Source organism: Schistocerca americana, chromosome 5 (assembly GCF_021461395.2).
Source record: "Schistocerca americana isolate TAMUIC-IGC-003095 chromosome 5, iqSchAmer2.1, whole genome shotgun sequence".
NCBI lineage: Eukaryota > Metazoa > Arthropoda > Insecta > Orthoptera > Acrididae > Schistocerca > Schistocerca americana.
In genome coordinates this window covers 594582812-594603731 of record NC_060123.1, presented here as the reverse complement: position 1 = coordinate 594603731, position 20920 = coordinate 594582812, and the positions used below count along the sequence as shown (strand labels likewise).

The 20920-nt window shown below is 44.2% G+C and overlaps 1 protein-coding gene across 1 annotated transcript in view; it reads right to left on the bottom strand.

Annotated features, from left to right (window-relative positions):
* The window catches only part of LOC124616022 (cytochrome P450 6k1-like), a 175036-nt gene that overhangs the window by 67693 nt on the left and 86423 nt on the right, over positions 1-20920 (bottom strand). The window contains exons 3-4 of the mRNA XM_047144240.1: positions 17936-18174; positions 2058-2320 (exon numbers count right to left, since the gene is read on the bottom strand). Of these exons, the coding sequence (XP_047000196.1) occupies positions 2058-2320; positions 17936-18174 (502 nt within the window). The remainder of the gene's footprint in view (positions 1-2057; positions 2321-17935; positions 18175-20920) is intronic.

The window sequence follows — 20920 nt, the reverse complement described above, 5'->3', positions numbered from 1 at the left end:
CTCCCCATCGCACCCCCCTCAGATTTAGTTATAAGTTGGCACAGTGGATAGGCCTTGAAAAACTGAACACCCATCAATCGAGAAAACTGGAAGAAGTTGTGTGGAACTATGAAAAAAATAAACAAAATATACGAACTGAGTAGTTCATGTGCAAGATAGGCAACATCAAGGACATTATGAACTGAGGAGCACCGTGGTCGCGTGGTTAACGCGACTACTGCGGAACGAGAGGTCCTGGGTTCAAATTTCCCCTCGCGTGTAAATTTTACTTTGTTTATTTTCACAAAGTGATGATCTGTCGTTCGTTCGTCGACGTCTCTGTTCACTGTAATAAGTTAAGTGTCTGTGTTTTACGACCGCACCGCAAAATCGTGCGATTAGTAGACGAAAGGACGTGCCTCCTCAATGGGAACCGAAAACATTTGATCGCAAGGTCATAGGTCAACCGATTCCTCTACAGGAAAACGCGTCCGATATATTCTACACGACACTGGTGACGGCATGTGCGTCACATGACAGGAATATGTTGTCGGCCCACCTAACTTCTACACTTAGCGAATGGGTAAAAAGATTCTTCTACCTTGCCCGATTTGGGTTTTGTTGTGGATGTGATAATCACTCACAAAAAAGTGATGAAAACATAAGAGTTTGTCACATAAACTGAAAATAAAAAATTAAACTTTTCACTCGAGGGAAGGCTTGAACCTAGGACCTCTCTTTCCGTAGCTGCTGTCGCTAACCACAGGACCACAGCGCTCCTTGACTCCCATTGTCCTTGATGTTGCCTATCTTCAAATGGACTACTCAGTTTGTATATTTTACAAATTTTTTTCATAGTTCCACACAACTTCTTCCTGTTTTCTCGATTGATCTGTGTTCAGTTTTTCAAGGCCTATCCACTGTGCCAACTTATAACTAAATCTGAGGGGGGTGCGATGGGGAGGTTCCCTTGTAAGTAGTGACTGAGATGATTGTCAATTATTAATAAAACATTTTCCATTGTTTAACATATTTGAACTATATTCGGCCTGGTATTTGTATTTGTTCACAGGTCTTGTTTGATTGAAGACCAACGTCTTGTTCAAAATGGTTCGAATGGCTCTGAGCACTATGGGACTTAACTGCTGAGGTCATCAGTCCCCCAGAACTTAGAACTACTTAAACCTAACTAACCTAAGGACATCACACACATCCAATCCCGAGGCAGGATTCGAACCTGCGACCGTAGCGGTTGCGCGGTTCCAGACTGTAGCGCCTAGAACCGCTCGGCCACTCGGGCCGGCCCCAACGCCTTGTGTGATAGCATTGTGATCCAGGTCATCATGCTGACGATTGAACAAAGATTGTTTCTTGTGGAGCATGTGTTCCGCAGTGGACACAAGTTTACCTCAGCAGTAGAAGCTGCATTTGCAGCATAGTTCCCAGGAGTGAAGACGCCTAACCGCAATGCTGTACGGAAGCTAATCCCCAAGTTTAGAAAGACCGAATGCGTGCATAATGTTCCAAATTTAGGCAGGCCATCCACATCCAGATCTGAACAGAAGGTGGCGCAGGTGCAATGTTAGACGACTAGCTCAGCAGGCCCACGTGTCCGTGAGTTCCGCTCACAAAGTTCTTCAGAAGTCGCTCTCCATGTATCCCTGCAAAATGTCGGTCGTGCATGAACTGAGAGACAGCAATCATCTGGCGCGTGTGAACTTTTGCATCTGGTTTCTGTCCTTTCTGCAGGACAATGGTGAGATGATCCTTGACACGATGTTTTTCACTGATGGGGCGTGGTTTTACCTCTCCGTTTGCATGAATAGCCAGGATAGTCGTGTGTTGGATGCAGCGAATAAGATACTAGTTAATCAGTAATGACCTGGTGATTGTGGGTCAGGCTGTGCCTCTTTTCCATTGAGTGAGTTACACACTCACCTAATATGATGATGGTGATGATGATGACGATGATGATGATGATGATGACGATGACGACGACGATGGCGATGACGACGATGGTGACGTGTTGATGTCGATAATCATGAGCGGAACCTTAGATATGTGCCAGCGACACTCACTTCAGAAGTTTTCCCAGCGTCGGGCTGACGACGGCGAGCATGAAGTTGATCCCGGCCTGGAGTGACGGCTGGAAGATCTTGCGCCCCCATTGGCGGAACTCGTTGTCCGGCTCTCGCTGGCAGTCGACCTCGATGCCGAAGGCGACGGACGCGATGACGTCAGTGGAGTACCTGGCCACCAGCTCGCGCATCTCGACCACTTGCCCGCGGTCTGCCGTGCTCTCCAGCACCTCCGCCATTTCGCGGCCGCAGTCCTGGAGCGTCTGTCAGTACAGCAGGTATTACATTCAGCACTTCTCGCAGTTAATCAGAAAGTTCGGCAAAAAAGAATCTCGAAATCGTGCTGGATGATGATGATGCTTGGTTTGTGGGGCGCTCAACCGCGCGGTCATCAGCGCCCGTACAATGTCCCAATCTTTGCGCTTTCCAATTTTAGCTACGTTCACGAATGATGATGATGAAATGATGGGGACAACACAAACACCCAGTCCCCGGGATCGTGCTGGAGCTGTAACACTGTACTGGTCGGTGTATGTGGTCGATAATTCGATTTGTAACTATGCAAAATGGAAAGCTGGAGGGAAACCTCTCTTAGTTACGGAGGTAGAAACGCACCGCAGAAAAAGCTGGAGGGTGTGAAAAGAGCACACCACCTGACAAGGGAAGGCCACGACGTTGGCATCACAGATTTACTTTGTATGCCTTTTATGGGCCATTAAAACAACATAATGTGCAAGCAGTAATGCGCACTACTCTAGCAATTCCGAGAAAATAGCAAGAGGAGTTTTACGCGTCTATTACGTAACTGATGTATCGACAACGCGACAATTTTGCTTTTTCAGTTTTCTCGAGTAAGGGTTAATTTGAGTAAATACCGAGCGAGATGGCGCAATGGTTAGCGCACTGGACTCTCATTCGGGAGGACAATGGTTCAAACCAGCGTCCGGCCATCCTGATCTAGGTTTTCTGTAATTTCCCCGTATCGCTTCAGGCAAACGCTGGGATGGTTCCTTGGAAAGGGCACTGCCGATTTTCTTCCCTATCCTGCCATAATCCGAGCTTGTACTCCTCCTCTAATGACCTCGTTTCGACGGGACGTTAAACACTAATTTCCTCCTCCTCCACATGACACGCAATTTATGAGGCTTAAGTGCACATTTATTAAGGCATTAATTAGCATTTATGCTGGCACAGTAACTCAGCGTGTTCAGTGAGGGGATTAGCTGCCCTCTGTAATAATAATAATAATAAACTGAGTGCTTGGATCAACGATGAACTTGAACATGTGTCATGGTACGCCCGTCCCGAACAAATGCAATGAACGTTAACGAACAAAACGAGAAGAAAAAAGAAACTGCCAGCGTTCGCGCTTTGCAAGCGGAATGTGATCGAGGCGATGGTGCGAATTCTGCTTCTACTTTCTTTTTAATCTACACTACTGGCCATTAAAATTGCTACACCAAGAATATGATAAACGGGCATTCATTGGACAAATATACGAGGTGCATTCAAGTTCTAAGGCCTCCGATTTTTTTTCTCTGGACTGATAAGAGATAGAAACATGCGCATTGTTTTAAAATGAGGCCGCGTTCATTGTCAATACGTCCCAGAGATGGCAGCACCATACGGCAGATGGAATTTTACCGCCAGTGGCGAGAATGATAACTGTTTTAAATACTTAAAATGGCGACGTTTTCCTTACTTGAACAGCGTCCAATCATTCGTTTTCTGAATTTGTGTGGTGTGAAACCAATTGAAATTCATTGACAGTTGTAGGAGACATGGTGATGGAATTATGGATGTGTCGAAAGTGCGTTCGTGGGTGCGACAGTTTAGTGAAGGCAGAACATCGTGTGACAACAAACCGAAACAACCTCGAGCTCGCACAAGCCGGTCTGACGACATGATCGAGAAAGTGGAGAGAATTGTTTTGGGGAATCGCCGGATGACTGTTCAACAGATCGCCTCCAGAGTTGGCATTTCTGTGGGTTCTGTGCACACAATCCTGCATGACGACCTGAAAATGCGAAAAGTGTCATCCAGGTGGGTGTCACGAATGCTGACAGACGACCACATGGCTGCCCGTGTGGCATGTTGCCAAGCAATGTTGACGCGCAACGACAGCATGAATGGGACTTTCTTTTCGTCGGTTGTGACAGTGGATGAGACGTGGATGCCATTTTTCAATCCAGAAACAAAGCGCCAGTCAGCTCAATGGAAGCACACAGATTCACCACCACCAAAAAAATTTCGGTTAACCGCCAGTGCTGAAAAAATGATGGTGTCCATGTTCTGGGACAGCGAGAGCGTAATCCTTACCCATTGCGTACCAAAGGGCACTACGATAACAGGTGCATCCTACGAAAATGTTTTGAAGAACAAATTCCTTACTGCACTGCAACAAAAACGTCTGGGAAGGGCTGCGCGTGTGCTGTTTCACCTAGACAACGCACTCGCACATCGAGCTAATGTTACGCAACAGTTTCTTCGTGATAACAACTTTGAAGTGATTCCTCATGCTCCCTACTCACCTGACCTGGCTCCTAGTGACTTTTGGCTTTTTCCAACAATGAAAGACACTCTCCGTGGCCACACATTCACCAGCCGTGCTGCTATAGCCTCAGCGATTTCCCAGTGGTCAAAACAGACTCCTAGAGAAGCCTTCGCCGCTGCCATGGAATCATGGCGTCAGTGTTGTGAAAAATGTGTACGTCTGCAGGGCGATTACGTCGAGAAGTAACGCCAGTTTCATCGATTTTGGGTGAGTAGTTAATTAGAAAAAAAAAAAAAAATCGGAGGCCTTAGAACTTGAATGCACCTCGTATTATACTACAACTGATATGTGATTACATTTTCACGCAATTTGGGTGCATAGATCCTGAGAAATCAGTACCCAGAACAACCACCTCTGGCCGTAATAACGGCCTTGATACGACTGGGCATTGAGTCAAACAGAGCATGATGGCGTGTACAGGTACAGCTGCCCATGCAGCTTAAACACGATACCACAGTTCATCAAGAGTAGTGACTGGCGTATTGTGACGAACCAGTTGCTCGGCCACCATTAACCAGACGTTTTCAATTGGTGAGATATCTGGAGAATATACTGGCCAGGGCAGCAGTCGAACATTTTCTGTATCCAGAAAGGCCCGTACAGGACCTGCAACATGCGGCCGTGCATTATCCTGCTGAAATGTAGGGTTTCGCAGGGATCGAATGAAGGGTAGAGCCTCGGATCGTAACACATCTGAAATGTAACGTCCACTGTTCAATGTGCCGTCATTGCGAACAAGACGTGACCGAGACGTGTAACCAATGGCACCCCATGCCATCACGCCGGGTGATACGCCAGTATGGGGATGACGAATACACGCTTCCAATGTGCGTTCACCGCGATGCCGCCAAACACGGATGCGACCATCCTGATGCTGTAAACAGAACCTGGATTCATTCGAAAAAATGACGTTTTGCCATTCGTGCACCAAGGTTCGTCGTTGAGTACACCATCGCAGTCGCTCCTGTCTGTGATGCAGCGCCAGGGTAACCGCAGCCATGGCCTCCGAGCTGATAGTCCATGCTGCTGCAAACGTCGTCGAACTGTTCGTGCAGATGGTTGTTGTCTTGCAAACGTCCCCATCTGCTGATTCAGGGATCGAGACGTGGCTGCACGATCCGTTACAGCCGTGCGGATAATATGCCTGTCATCTCGACTGCTAGTGATACGAGGCCGTTGGGATCCAGCACGGCGTTCCGTATTACCCTCCTGAACCTGCCGATTCCATATTCTGCTAACAGTCATTGGATCTCGACCAACGCGAGCAGCAATGTCGCGATACGATAAACCGCAATCGCGATAGGCTACAATCCGACGTTTATCAAAGTCGGAAACGTGATGGTACGCATTTCTCCTCCTTACACGAGGCATCACAACAACGTTTCACCAGGCAACGCCGGTCAATTGCTCTTTGTGTATGAGAAATGGGTTGGAAACTTTCCTCATATCAACACGTTGTAGGTGTCGCCACCGGCGCCAACCTTGTGTGAATGCTCTGAAAAGCTAATCATTTGCATATCACAGAATCTTCTTCCTGTTGGTTAAATTTCGCGTCTGTAGCACGTCATCTTCGTCGTGTAGCAATTTTAATGGCCAGTAGTGTATATCTTTTCTTCACTAGTCACATTATTTAATTTATATGACATTTGAGAGGTAATATAATGAAAAAAATCTCGTGCATTTTCATGAAGCTGTAGGGAATTTCATTTGACTATTTGCTATGTGTAATTAAATTTTCAAGGACATGGGACAGGTTTGGAAAGCCCAACTCAAACCTCGATAAATAATGATGCGAATGACATTTTTCCTTATTCATACTAAGTAATATAGTAAGTCACAAGTGCCAGGCCACAAGAGTAATGTAAGAGGGTCGTTCAGCAGCAATGTCCCACATTAAAAAAAAAAAAAAAAACCATTAACGTACATAGACAAAGGCCCTTGTTGGTGCTTCACATTCGATGCTTGTTCTGTGCGTCGGTGAAGTTTCGAACCGTTCTGGCAGATGGCAGAGCGTCAAAATGGCGTCTACATACAACTCACATTACAAGCAGCGTGCTGTTATTGAATTCTTGTGTGCAGAAAAAGAAACCGTGGTGAACATGCATAAACGTTTGTGTGCAGTGTATGGCGATGCTGTAGTTGATAGGAGTACAGATGTGTGATGGATAGAGAAAGTTACAGCCTCAGGAAATGCAGAAACTGAGCTCCATGATCAGCCACGCTCTGGACGTCCTGTCACAGACACTGCTCCAGACATGCTGAATCGTGCGGATGCTATTATTCGTGCCGATCGCTGCATCAAAACTCGACGTCCGCAGCTCGTGGTCTAGTGGCGTGTGTTGCTGCCTCTGGATCACGGGGTCCCGGGTTCGATTCCTGGCCGAATTGGGGATTTTCTCTGCCCGTGATCTGGGTGTCTGTATTGTCCTCATCATTTCATCATCATCATCATTTGTGACTGTGGCCAGATTGGATTGGGTAAAAAAATTAGACTGTGTAAAAATTGGGAATTTGTACGGATGCTGATGACCACAACCCCCCCCCCCCCTACAAACCAAACATCATCATCATCAACAACAAAAAACTCGACAATTAGCTCTACAGCTGTCGGTCAGCATTGGAATTGCGTCTCCAATGATCGAGACTCTCGGACATTCAAAGAGGTCCTCACAATGGGTTCCATGAATGCTCACAGCGGACCACAAGATTCAAAGAAAGGCCAATGATCTGAATTCCGTCTCTTTGGGTCGCTTAAAGATTATTTACAGGGAACACACTTTGAAGATGACGAGATTGTCAGTCACCCAGTGAAAACATCGCTACGCCTACAGGACAAGAGTTTTTACCACGATGGGTATAGTACGTGCTGTAGGAACAAAATTCAAACCTTTATCAGTGGAGTAGAACAGGTGGTGCGGCATCTTGTACAGGACGACGCCGACGAAGTGAGACTTGTTACCAGTCGCTTTTTGGCCTCAGCTAAGCCTCCCAGATCTAATATCAGTAGAGAGGAGAGGGAGGGCTCCATTTACTTCGGAGAGATGAAAATCTTGCCATATTACCAGCTGACAAAGGAAATGCCACCGTGGTCCTTATTACTACCGAATATCATAGTAAAATGACATCACTGTTGGAGGACAGTACGTATAAATGTCTTAAACGGGACCCAACTTTGACGTACAGCAGAAAAACCATGAGTTACTGTGAATTCCGGGCTGCCAGACGATGTTAAAAAAAAAAAAAAAATAGAGTCCGAGCTCCTAGATCGCCCAAGTTGTACGGACTACCGAAGATCTACAAGGATAATGTTCTCATGAGACGTATTGTCAGTGCAATTGGTTCTCCTACTTACAAGCTGGCCAAATATCTGACAAAGTTGACGACTCCTATAGTCCGCTGGTGTGAACATCACATCAAAAACTCCCAGATGTTCATTGAGAAAATCAAACAGGTTAGAGTTGGTCCAAATGACATTTTAGTCAGCCTGGATGTGGTATCGCTGTTCACAAAAGTTTCTGTGGAGGACACTTTGAAAATGCTGGCGGATCTTTTTCCTCTTGAAACTACAAAGTTGTTCCGGCACGTGGTGACGACCACCAACTTCTTGTACGGTAATAAATTTTATGAAATGACGGATGATATGGCGATGGGCTCTCCGTTGTCTCCATCACTGGCTAACTTTTTTATGGGGAATTTTGAGGAACGTGCATTAAATTCGGCTCCCCTCCGTCCATCCTTATTTTATAGTTATGTTGGCGATGCATTTATGATCTGGCCACACAGCGCAGAAGCTCTCGAACAATTCATGGAACACATGAACAGCATACAGTCGAACGTCCAATCCACTGTCGAGATGGAAAAGGAAGGGAGACTGCCTTTCTTAGACGTTTTAGTACGACAGGCGGACGGGCGTCTTGGCCACTCTGTATACCCTTAAGCCGACGCATACTGATGTATACCTAAATGCACAGAGTTTCCATCATCCTGCTCAGAAGAGAGCCGTTTTGAACACGTTAATATATAGAGCAAAAACTGTTTCTGACGAGGACCAGTTAAGGTCCGAGATTAACCATCTGAAGTACGTGTTCCGAAAGAACGACTACGGTGCATAAGTTATAAAGGCAGCGTTCTCCAAAAAAAGGAAACGTGAAAATGCTGCACACTCAGAGGATGAAACACCGATTGCGGTTCTTCCTTTTTGTGACGCTATTTCCAGAAAAGTAGGAAGAGTCCTGCGTAGACGGGGTATAAGACCGATTTTTCGTCCTCCTTAGAAAATTAAGGAGATGATGCGCCCTGTTAAGGACAATCTCGACCTCAGGGTCCCTGGAGTTTATAATGTACCCTGTGAGTGTGGAAGCAATTATATAGGTCAGACCATTCGTACCGTTTCCGACCGCTGTGCAGAACACCAACGCCATACTAAAAATAGAGAACTGGAGAAATCGGCAACTGCGGAGCACAGCTTCAAGAACAAACATAAAATATTGTTGGATGAAACAAAAATTCTGTCCCATGCCTCCACGTACTGGGATTCTGTTATTAAGGAGGCTGTTGAAATAAGAATGAGACAAAAGAACCATCTGAGCTGTGCATGGAAACGAGCGCTTGATGCAGAGAAGCAGCAGAGACGTTCCTTGCAAGGATTACGATCCAACGGAAGCGGTGGCGCCACCGGCGCACACAGTGACACCGTCTGCGACAGCAGTACGTAATCGCCGACCAATCATAAGCCGACCAATAAGAAGCCGTTCACGGGCTATAAAAAAGGCTACCACAGCAGCAGTGAAGACAGTCAGCTGCTCCCGACGATGACGATGGGGGTAATCGTCGAAAGCTTGAGATTTTATGCCGAATTGACGCGGCTAGAAAACCGAGAATGTTTTACATATAAGTGTCGTCGCGAAAGACTTCGTTCCCATTTAAGGAAGAGAACCACAATTGTAACTTTTTAATATCATTAAGATGGGATTGTCTTGTATACGTGTATAATCAGTTTAAGTAAAACTTTCTCAAACTTTGCATGTGTGCTGATTATTTTTTATTACAGTAAAAGTAAAGGTAGCTCAAGATATCTTTTGCGCCCCCTCCTTGAGGTTTTTCTCTATCCGTCACTGGTGTATGGAGGACTCTCAAGTGTAAAGACGTGTTGTATCTGAGTGTGCTGGATATATACTTACTGTCTACGAGCAGTAATGCTTTTTTATTTGCAAGATACCATACTGGACATAATTAAGGTAAAGAAAGTTGGTTTGTTACCAATGCTATGCGCATATTCATGTGATGACTGAGTCAATGTATAGCACTCACACCCAATGATTCTGTAAAGCTAATTGTTAATATATAATCAGTTTATTGTGTGTTCATTGTTCAAATGGTTCAAATGGCTCTGAGCACTATGGGACTTAACATCTGTGGTCATCAGTCCCCTAGAACTCAGAACCACTTAAACCTAGTTAACCCAGGGACATCACACACATCCATGCCCGAGGCAGGATTCGAACCCGCGACCGTAGCAGTCGCGCGGTTCCGGACTGAAGTGCCTAGGACCGCTAGACCATCGCGGCCGGCGTGTTCATTGTTAGCGTTATTAATTTTCAAAGAGTCAAAATACAAGTTTTAAAGTTAGTACCATATTGTTACTTACCACAAGTCAGTACCAGTTTCCAGATCCATGTCGTTTTTGATTAACGATTTTGCTTAAGAAGTTATTGTCTCAATCATATTCGATTTAATTAAAATGTGAGCTACGCAATAGCCTTGCACAACAGCTGTTTGCTAACTACAGTACTTAGTGTACTAACAGAGAGCATTCTATCCGGCCGAAGTGGCCGTGCGGTTAAAGGCGCTGCAGTCTGGAACCGCAAGACCGCTACGGTCGCAGGTTCGAATTCTGCCTCGGGCATGGATGTTTGTGATGTCCTTAGGTTAGTTAGGTTTAACTAGTTCTAAGTTCTAGGGGACTAATGACCTCAGCAGTTGAGTCCCATAGTGCTCAGAGCCATTTGCACCATTTAGAGAGCATTCTGAAGAGTGTTACCATTACGCAGATAAAGGTAAGAAATTTTATTATTTCAGGGATAGCACACATTAAGCACAGGGACCATTATTTTCGAACTGATCAAGTTTTGTTTTATTACCAGGGCCAATTTCATATCAATAGTGGTGCATCAGATTCAGTTTTTGTGTTATGTAGATTCATGCAGTTTTGCTTTGGTTTAAGGTTATTGACAGTTTCAGTTTATTTTCTCGCAGTCAGAGAAGTTCAGTGGAGGGCAAAGCGCATAAGTGGCGAGATAAAATGCACGCTCGCATGCCATTCACATTCTAACAGATGACTTACACGCTACAGTCAGTTTCGTTACTACAAAAGTACATGTTTCAAATTGTACGTAAAATACAGTTTCATTTAATTATATAAATAAAAATTTCTGTAGGAAAACACGTTCTTTACTTTCCGAATGCCGCTCGCATGTTTTATTGTGGCTGATTCCCAGTTGACAGTCCCCTCACATTTCATAGAACGAGCCACAGATCGTCCACATTGAATTTGGTTGGTGTCCTTGTCTCGCAGGATAAAGTGAGAGTGTCGACCCAAACACAGAGTATCAATCAAAAGTATCCAGACACCTCCACAAAATGTCGAACTGACCACTAGATGTCACCAGAGACGGATCAGCCTGTGGAAAAGGAGGCACGGAGTATTGTGTTGTAAGGTGGCAAGAACTATGCCCCTTACATGAAGTTATTAAAGACCACCTAACTCACGTTGAGCGAACAGTAGGGCTGAACAAAAATGACTGACAAGGCACAATGCATCTTGTAGAGGGTATAGTATGGACATATTGGAATAATTAATGTCGGGTGATGGTTTTAAAGTAGTTCACACGACATGAAAACTTTGTGGAAACGCGTCGATTTACTGGAAGCTAGTTTTTCCCAGGGAAGTATTGAGAATTGACCGTGGCCGGCTGGGGAGCGGCGAAGGGAAGCGACAATAGGCAGCTTAGGGCGGCTCAAGCTCTGAGAAAGCAGTAATGGGGTGTGGCCTCCAGCTGCCTTAAGATGAGTGACAGTGATTGGGTGGTTGACGCCATGCTGGTGTACAAGGAAGCAGACAGAGAACTTGTACACCTGTTGATAAATGTCCGTCGTCCCATTTTCAATGAAACATGTGAGTAAGCCGCGCAAAGCTACGGTGGAGCGGTCAACAGAGGCCAAAATATGCGTGTTCGTGACTATAGCAACTTCATGCTGAATTCACGGTCTGCAGAGTCTGAAGTAACTCAGGTGAAGAGCGACAGAATGAAATACGCCGGCCTCTGATGGGAACATAGGACCAAGGAGTTTGAAGTAATCTCCTGAGAGAATTCCGGAAAAATTGGTGTTTTGTGCAAACGCTAACCTATAGGTGGCCTGGGAGGAGCTAAATAGCAGAAGTTGAGAGGAAGGGAATTTTCTGGGGATTTGTTCACTTCCCAGAGCAGGCATTGGTCGGCGCTGGGAAGCGACGCATAATTAACGCGACTTCCGCTGCAATTAGCGCAAGTGATTTTGCTGGAGGGGAAACCGAGGCGAAGAGCGGACTGGGAGGTCTTCCGTTCCCAGCTTGCCTAGAGTGTGGACGTGGCGTTCTTCACTCAGCTTGCTTGAGAGGGAGTGAGCTTCTCTGCAGTTTAGGACTTACAGAACGATTGAGCTTGGAGATAGAAAGTTTTCGTTCAGCTATGTGTACCCGTGGTCTAGGGGAGCCGGCACGGTAGCTCAGCGTGTTAGGTCAGAGGGTTAGCTGCCCTCTGCAATAAAAAAACTGAGTTACTCGATCAACAACGAACTTAAACGGATGTCTTACGACGTCCGCTCCGAGCAGGTTCAACGAACAAAAGCGAACAAAATGAGATTTAAAAAAAAAAAAAAAAAAAAAGGGGGGGGTAGCGTCTTTGATTCATAATCAAAACGTCTTGGGTCCCGGGTTCGATCCCCGCCACTGCCTAAATTTTGGTAAATAATCAGCATTGGCGTAAGAAGTCAGCCTCATTCTGCCAACGGCCTTGTCAAAGAGGGCGGAGCAGCCGATAGAGGTTCAGGGCACTCTCTTGTCCTAGGGGTGGGAAATTGTCCCTAAAGGCGGAAGAATCAGCAATGATCAACGACATGAGGATGCAGAAGGCAATGGAAACCACTGCATTAAAGACACGTAACGTGTATCCACAGGACATGTGGCCTGTAATTGAAGAAGTGTCATGATGATCTCTCCATTGGCAAAAGATTTCGGAATAGTCTCCCATTCGGATCTCCGGGAGGGGACTGCCAAAGGGGAGGTTACCATGAGAAAAAGATTGAACAATCAACGAAAGGATAATGTTCTACGAGTCGGGGCGTGGAATGTCAGAAGCTTGAACGTGGTAGCGAAACTAGAAAATCTGAAAAGGGAAATGCAAAGGCTCAATCCAGATATAGTAGGGGTCAGTGAAGTGAAGTGGAAGGAAGACAAGGATTTCTGGTCAGATGAGTATCAGGTAATATCAACAGCAGCAGAAAATGGTATAACAGGTGTAGGATTAGTTATGAATAGGAAGGTAGGGCAGAGGGTGTATTACTGTGAACAGTTCAGTGACCGGGTTGTTCTCATCAGAATCGACGGCAGACCAACACCGACAACGATAGTTCAGTTATACATGCCGACGTCGCAAGCTGAAGAGGAACAGGTAGAGAAAGTGTATGAGGATATTGAAAGGGTAATGCAGTATGTAAAGGGGGATGAAAATCTAATAGTCATGGGTGACTGGAATGCAGTTGTAGGGGAAGGAGTAGAAGAAAAGGTTACAGGAGAACATGGGCTTGGGACAAGGAATGAAAGAGAAGAAAGACTAATTGAGTTCTGTAACAAGTTTCAGCTAGAAATAGCGAATACCCTGTTCAAGAATCACAAGACGAGGAGGTATACTTGGAAAAGGCCGGGAGATACGGGAAGATTTCAATTAGATTACATCATGGTCAGACAGAGATTCCGAAATCAGATACTGGATTGTAAGGCGTACCCAGGAGCAGATATAGACTCAGATCACAATATAGTAGTGATGAAGAGTAGGCTGAAGTTCAAGACATTAGTCAGGAAGAATCAATACGCAAAGAAGTGGGATACGGAAGTACTAAGGAATGACGAGATACGTTTGAAGTTCTCTAACGCTATAGATACAGCAATAAGGAGTAACGCAGTAGGCAGTACAGTTGAAGAGGAATGGACATATCTAAAAAGGGCCATTACAGAAGTTGGGAAGGAAAACATAGGTACAAAGAAGGTAGCTGCGAAGAAACCATGGGTAACAGAAGAAATACTTCAGTTGATTGATGAAAGGAGGAAGTACAAACATGTTCCGGGAAAATCAAGAATACAGAAGTACAAGTCGCTGAGGAATGAAATAAATAGGAAGTGCAGGGAAGCTAAGACGAAATGGCTGCAAGAAAAATGTGAAGACATCGAAAAAGATATGATTGTCGGAAGGACAGACTCAGCATACAGGAAAGTCAAAACAACCTTTGGTGACATTAAAAGCAACGGTGGTAACATTAAGAGTGCAACGGGAATTCCACTGTTAAATGCAGACAAGAGAGCAGATAGGTGGAAAGAATACATTGAAAGTCTCTATGAGGGTGAAGATTTGTCTGATGTGATAGAAGAAGAAACAGGAGTCGATTTAGAAGAGATAGGGGATCCAGTATTAGAATCGGAACTTAAAAGAGCTTTGGAGGACTTACGATCAAATAAGGCAGAAGGGATAGATAACATTCCATCAGAATTTCTAAAATCTTTGGGGAAAGTGGCAACAAAACGACTATTCACGTTGGTGTGTAGAATATATGAGTCTGGCGACATGCCATCTGACTTTCGGAAAAGCATCATCCACACAATTCCGAAGACGGCAAGAGCTGACAAGTGCGAGAATTATCGCACAATCAGCTTAACAGCTCATGCATCGAAGCTGCTTACAAGAATAATATACAGAAGAATGGAAAAGAAAATCGAGAATGCGCTAGGTGACGATCAGTTTGGCTTTAGAAAAAGTAAAGGGACGAGAGAGGCAATTCTGACGTTACGGCTAATAATGGAAGCAAGGCTAAAGAAAAATCAAGACACTTTCATAGGATTTGTCGACCTGGAAAAAGCGTTCGACAATATAAAATGGTGCAAGCTGTTCGAGATTCTGAAAAAAATAGGGGTAAGCTATAGGGAGAGACGGGTCATATACGGTATGTACAACAACCAAGAGGGAATAATAAGAGTGGACGATCAAGAACGAAGTGCTCGTATTAAGAAGGGTGTAAGACAAGGCTGTAGCCTTTCGCCCCTACTCCTCAATCTGTACATTGAGGAAGCAATGATGGAAATAAAAGAAAGGTTCGGGAGTGGAATTAAAATACAAGGTGAAAGGATATCAATGATACGATTCGGTGATGACATTGCTATCCTGAGTGAAAGTGAAGAAGAATTAAATGATCTGCTGGACGGAATGAACAGTCTAATGAGTACACAGTATGGTTTGAGAGTAAATCGGAGAAAGACGAAGGTAATGAGAAGTAGTAGAAATGAGAACAGCGAGAAACTTAACATCAGGATTGATGGTCACGAAGTCAATGAAGTTAAAGAATTCTGCTGCCTAGGCAGTAAAATAACCAATGACGGACGGAGCAAGGAGGACATCAAAAGCAGACTCGCTATGGCAAAAAAGGCATTTCTGGCCAAGAGAAGTCTACTAATATCAAATACCGGCTTTAATTTGAGGAAGAAATTTCTGAGGATGTACGTCTGGAGTACAGCATTGTATGGTAGTGAAACATGGACTGTGGGAAAACCGGAACAGAAGAGAATCGAAGCATTTGAGATGTGGTGCTATAGACGAATGTTGAAAATTAGATGGACTGATAAGGTAAGGAATGAGGAGGTTCTACGCAGAATCGGAGAGGAAAGGAATATGTAGAAAACACTGATAAGGAGAAGGGACAGGATGACAGGACATCTGCTAAGACATGAGGGAATGACTTCCATGGTACTAGAGGGAGCTGTAGAGGGCAAAAACTGTAGAGGAAGACAGAGACTGGAATACGTCAAGCAAATTATTGAGGACGTAGGTTGCAAGTGCTACTCTGAGATGAAGAGGTTAGCACAGGAAAGGAATTTGTGGCGGGCCGCATCAAACCAGTCAGTAGACTGATGACCAAAAAAAAAGAAAATGTACTGAGCAAGATAGCTAGAAGTGAACAGACGAGCGCAGCCTTGCAGCACCACGAGATCGGCCGACGTCCGCATAACGACGCCGCGCTGCCACGCTGAATTCGGTGATACTGCGCCCGCTCCGGCCACTGATTAATTTGTTGGATCATGTCGGCAAAGTTTCCACGAGGGTTTCATGGGCTGTGTATTGTAGAATTCTTCTCGCACTTCGCATTACGCCTGGGTCAGTCGATAAGAATCACTTTTGATTTATCGCGCTTTACTCCATGCAAACGCAATTTATTACCACTGCCTGTTAGGAGAGTCATGTAAAGTGATGATTGAAGGTCGTGAGTTAAAATAAATCTGTGCTAATCGACTGCATCTGTTTTCAATCAAGTAGTTGAAATCCCAAGTCACTTTCTTAATTAATTTTATGTTCAACATTTGCATCTGGTGTTCAATAGCTGAATATAACATCAATGTGCACCCCTTTTTAATTAAAAGGGATCAATTCTGAATCAATTAATGTCATCACTGCCACCGCAGTTCAATCAGGAGTCAGAGGGCCTTATTACTTTCTTTGCGTTATCCGACACTGCGGCAGTTTTGCACGCTCTGTTGATCTGTTAGTCAATTACCTGGGGTGAACACAGACAAAATCCAGATAAGTGACGGGTGGGGTGTTACAGTGTTGCCAGAAGAGAGGCAGAAACAGCAGAATGGGACGGTCAAGAGAGCTGAGTGACTTTGAAGGTGGACTGGTCTGCGGATGTCACCTGAGTAGCAAATCCAGCAGAGACAGTTCGACCATTCTAAATCTGTGCCAGACGACTGTTGGTATAGTGACTGTGAAGTGGAAACATGAAGGTACAACAATAGCTAAACCATCACCAGCCAGAACTCATATACTGGTAGACACGGATGGTCGAGCATTGTAGCAGAAGGAATCACTCGTGGCTTCTAAAGTGCTACCAGACGTCCGGCAGGCACAATGGCTGCTGACATGGAGGTAAAAATAATGAGGTATAATAGTCGAGCAGATCCTCATAAACTACGCGTTTTTGCTGTCAACCCTAAGCGACGCCTGAGATGGTGTAAAGGATGACGCCACTGGTCAATGGATGACTGGAAACTTGTGGTTTGGAGTTATGAATCACACTATGCTCTGTGGTAATCTTAAGGGGGGGTTGGGTTTGATGAATGCCTGGAAAACCCTACCTGCCATCAGGCGTGGTGCTAATAGTGAATTGCGGAGGCGGTGGTGTTGCGGTGTGGGGGCGCTTTTCGTGATTAGTGCATGGTTCCCTCATTGCGCTTGAGAAACTCTACGAACACACAGTACGTCATTGTGTGGTGTGTACAGTAAAGTAATAGTTCTGACGCGATGATTGATTGCGTCAGCATGACAACACATTTTTTCATGAAGCAGCATCTCTGAGGCAATCGTTTGTGGACACTAACATTCCTGAAACGGACTGGGCTGCCCAGAGTTCCAGTGTGAATCCAACATAATACCTTTGGAATGAATTAGAAAGTCGACTTCGCTCCAGACCCCCAGTGCCTCTTCATCCATAAATAACCAACGATTATTGTTCAGGAATTCCTGTAGACCACATAAGGAGTTTTTAAGGAGGAACATCTTTTATGTATAGTCCAAAACACTTGTGTTGTCGGTCAGACATCTTATTTCCACGCTAGATTGACAAAGAATTTTATATATGCATATTTTACCCTTTTCGGTGTCGAAATTATATTCATTGAAGGACAATGCAGATCATTTTTCGTTCTAGTGTTGTATGTTCGAATGTCAGGTGAAGCGAACTCCAAAAATGAAACTGCTTAATTACTGAGAAGTTGACAAACATGAACCTGCGAAAATTACTTTTTTTCTGTTTGCTAATAAGCGATCAAACTTATGGATAAAAATAAAATGAACTTTTTTGCAGACAATTATCTCAGGTCTCGAAACTGTACCGCAAAAAATGAAGTACTTAAACGCTAAGCCTCGAAAAGCTCGAAACGATAATAGGCCTATGCTTTACACTCATGTACACCTAATTAAGTGACACACGCACACGAGCTGATAGTTGACCAGTAGTAGACGCTCACCTTGAACATGCCCTTGAGTTTTCCCGATGTGAATACTGGGGTCAGCTTCGTTCTCAGATGGCGCCACTTGCTTCCATTCAGGGCGAACAGGTGCCTGTTGAGCGGTTCTTCTTCATTAAAGAACAGGCCCCTGTCGTGGAACGTTCCGAAGTCCTTCACGAGTATTTGTCTGATTATGTCAGGGTCGCGGACCAGAAGTAGAGGACGACGGAATCCGTAGTGTCCTACAAGTCGCGCCCCTGAAAACGAAAATACCGTTCCAACTATGAAGCCAGCAGATGATGTAGAAACATACTGAACATTCATACACAGATGTGACAGACTTGAAGAGAACAAAACATTTTGATATTTTGCGGTTTAGGAGAGTAGGAATGCAGCTCCAACTTTGGACCAAATCTGACCACTGACTGTCAGGTTGTCTACATGAAGGGGCAAACAGTTGACGTCATCATGCACCACTCCTCTCCTAAGGACACCCCCATCCTAAGCCACACACTTCTTGTACCCCCCACACACTCCGTCTTTCCCTCCCCTCACCCCATTCTTAAGCCACAACACTGCCCCTTCCGTTCCCTTTCCTACACTACACCACTTTTTGTGAAGTAGGTCAATTAGAGAGCTTCTAAGCTCATTCAGTCACAATTTTCAACTTCTTTTTAAGCCACACCTCTTTTTGAAAATAGGCCAATCAGTGAGTTTCTAATCCAGACGCATATTTTACTGTCTACTCACGAGCCTGAAAATAATCCGCAGATAAAAACCGAAGAACCAGGCAAGGAAAAGTTTAATTGTATACATAGCCAGTGTTGTCACATGGAACATACAGGGTCTGGGGACAGGCTACCTTAAGTTAGGCCTATACAGTGGACTAGAACCTAAGGAAAGAGCATGTAGTGGAGTCACAGTACTGAGAAAATGAGAAGATAATTGTATGCATTAGTAAACGAGACAGTGACACTGGACATCCAACAGTTTTAGGAACATATGCACGTGAGTAAGGAAAGGAACAACTATGTCGAATTACAGAAACACCTAAATTAGGTAAGCAACAGCGACCATGTCATTTTGGCAGTAGACCTAAATTCAAGAAATGATAAAGAATCCATTCAACATTTGATCAGCAACAATGAAGAAGATACCAATAATAACAGTGGTATTATAGTGATAAAGTTTGTTATGTTTAATGAACTGAAACTAACTAATACATTTTTTTAAAAAACAAAGAGATATATATATAAATACTCATTGTCTCTACGAGCCCACAGATTATTGGTTATCTACATTGACAGGCTGGTCAGGAAATGGAAGAAGGACAGAATACGTCAAGTTATAAGAATGACGATGCTTTTTGCTGATGAGGAAGTAATTATAAAAGAAGCGATGTATGGGTTAAATAGCATAAGCTTAAATTATAACCAGAAGATGTAAACACTAGAAAGAAAAACAATGGCTGTTTTAGGAAAATACCCCGTAAGAACTAAGATAATCATCAGTAATGTAATAATGGAACAGATGTCCCATTTACTGTATCGGATATGAGATAATTTTTGAAGAAAAGGAAGACATAAATAAGAAAATTAACACATATCAACATATATGTGGAATAGTCAGAAAACATTAAGCGAGTCCGCAGCTCGTGGTCGTGCGGTAGCGTCCTCGCTTCCCGCGCCCGGGTTCCCGGGTTCGATTCCCGGCGGGGTCAGGGATTTTCTCTGCCTCGTGATGACTGGGTGTTGTGTGATGTCCTTAGGTTAGTTAGGTTTAAGTAGTTCTTAGTTCTAGGGGACTGATGACCATAGATGTTAAGTCCCATAGTGCTCAGAGCCATTTGAAACAACATTAAGCGATAAGACAAGAAGGGAAATCCAAAGGAAATGTTATAAGATCATGGCACTACCCACAGGAGCAGATAGTTGGACATTAATACGAAAAGACCTTACACGTCTTGAAACAGCAGAAATGTAGTTCCTTAGACTGTGGAAGGCTCCACAAGAGAAAACAACATGAGAATTGAAGAAATTAGGAAAGAACTGGGGGGTTCAGCAATTACCTGAAAAATTTATCCAACGAAAGTAGGATTGGAGAGAGCATGTATTGTGTATAACACCTCAAAAATCCCTCTGTAAGTGATGGTATATAATCCTAATGGAAGAAGTAGTGTGGGAAGGCTGAGGAAGAGATAGTGTTTCTCGAACAAATCATAAGGCCTGAACCTGCCTTAGCAGAAAAACAATTAGAATAGGTAACCCAATGGCATTTCTCAACTCCTTCTGAAGCCACGCCCACTTCTTGGAAACAGGCCAGTCACAGGGCTTCTTCCTTCACCAAGTATGGGCATTATTCTCGTACAGCAGTGTTGGTAATTGTATAATCTATGCCTGGCGTCGGACGTACTCGCGCCCCGTGCCAAAGTTACTTCGTTTTTCCGTACCACAGTGGCTAAAAACAGTGAAGCATCACACAGTCAGTTTGAAAGAATATTTTTGCCTCATCTTGTTTAATTTCGTGTTTTTGATGTAGAGTTTGTGAGCAGTATGTGCCTAAAAATTGTGCGTTGTTCTTGCAGGCGTCGCAAGCATATGGTAGCTGTATTACACACTTAAAAATTTCGCACGAAAACAAGATTTGAAGCTACAGCCGTTTCCACAGGGACATCAACAAACTTCGTGTATTTTGCTATATTTGAAACTGAGTCTTAAGTATTTACGAGGTAAATTAAAAAAACGGTTTGTTTTCTTATTACAGACTACAGTTTTGCACTATTAAGGCATTATTTTCCAATTTAATGGAGTTGAATTTAGATTATGGTGTTTTCTGCGATGAGGGGACAGCATGTTATTCAAAATAATGTTCAAGGAACCGTGGGTATAAAAAACGAACTATTATCAGCGGATGTTTTTAGAAGTTTCTCAGTAAAGGTTCACTTCACAAAACACCATTTTAGGGGAGATGATGATGTATAATGCTCTACACTAGAAAAATGAA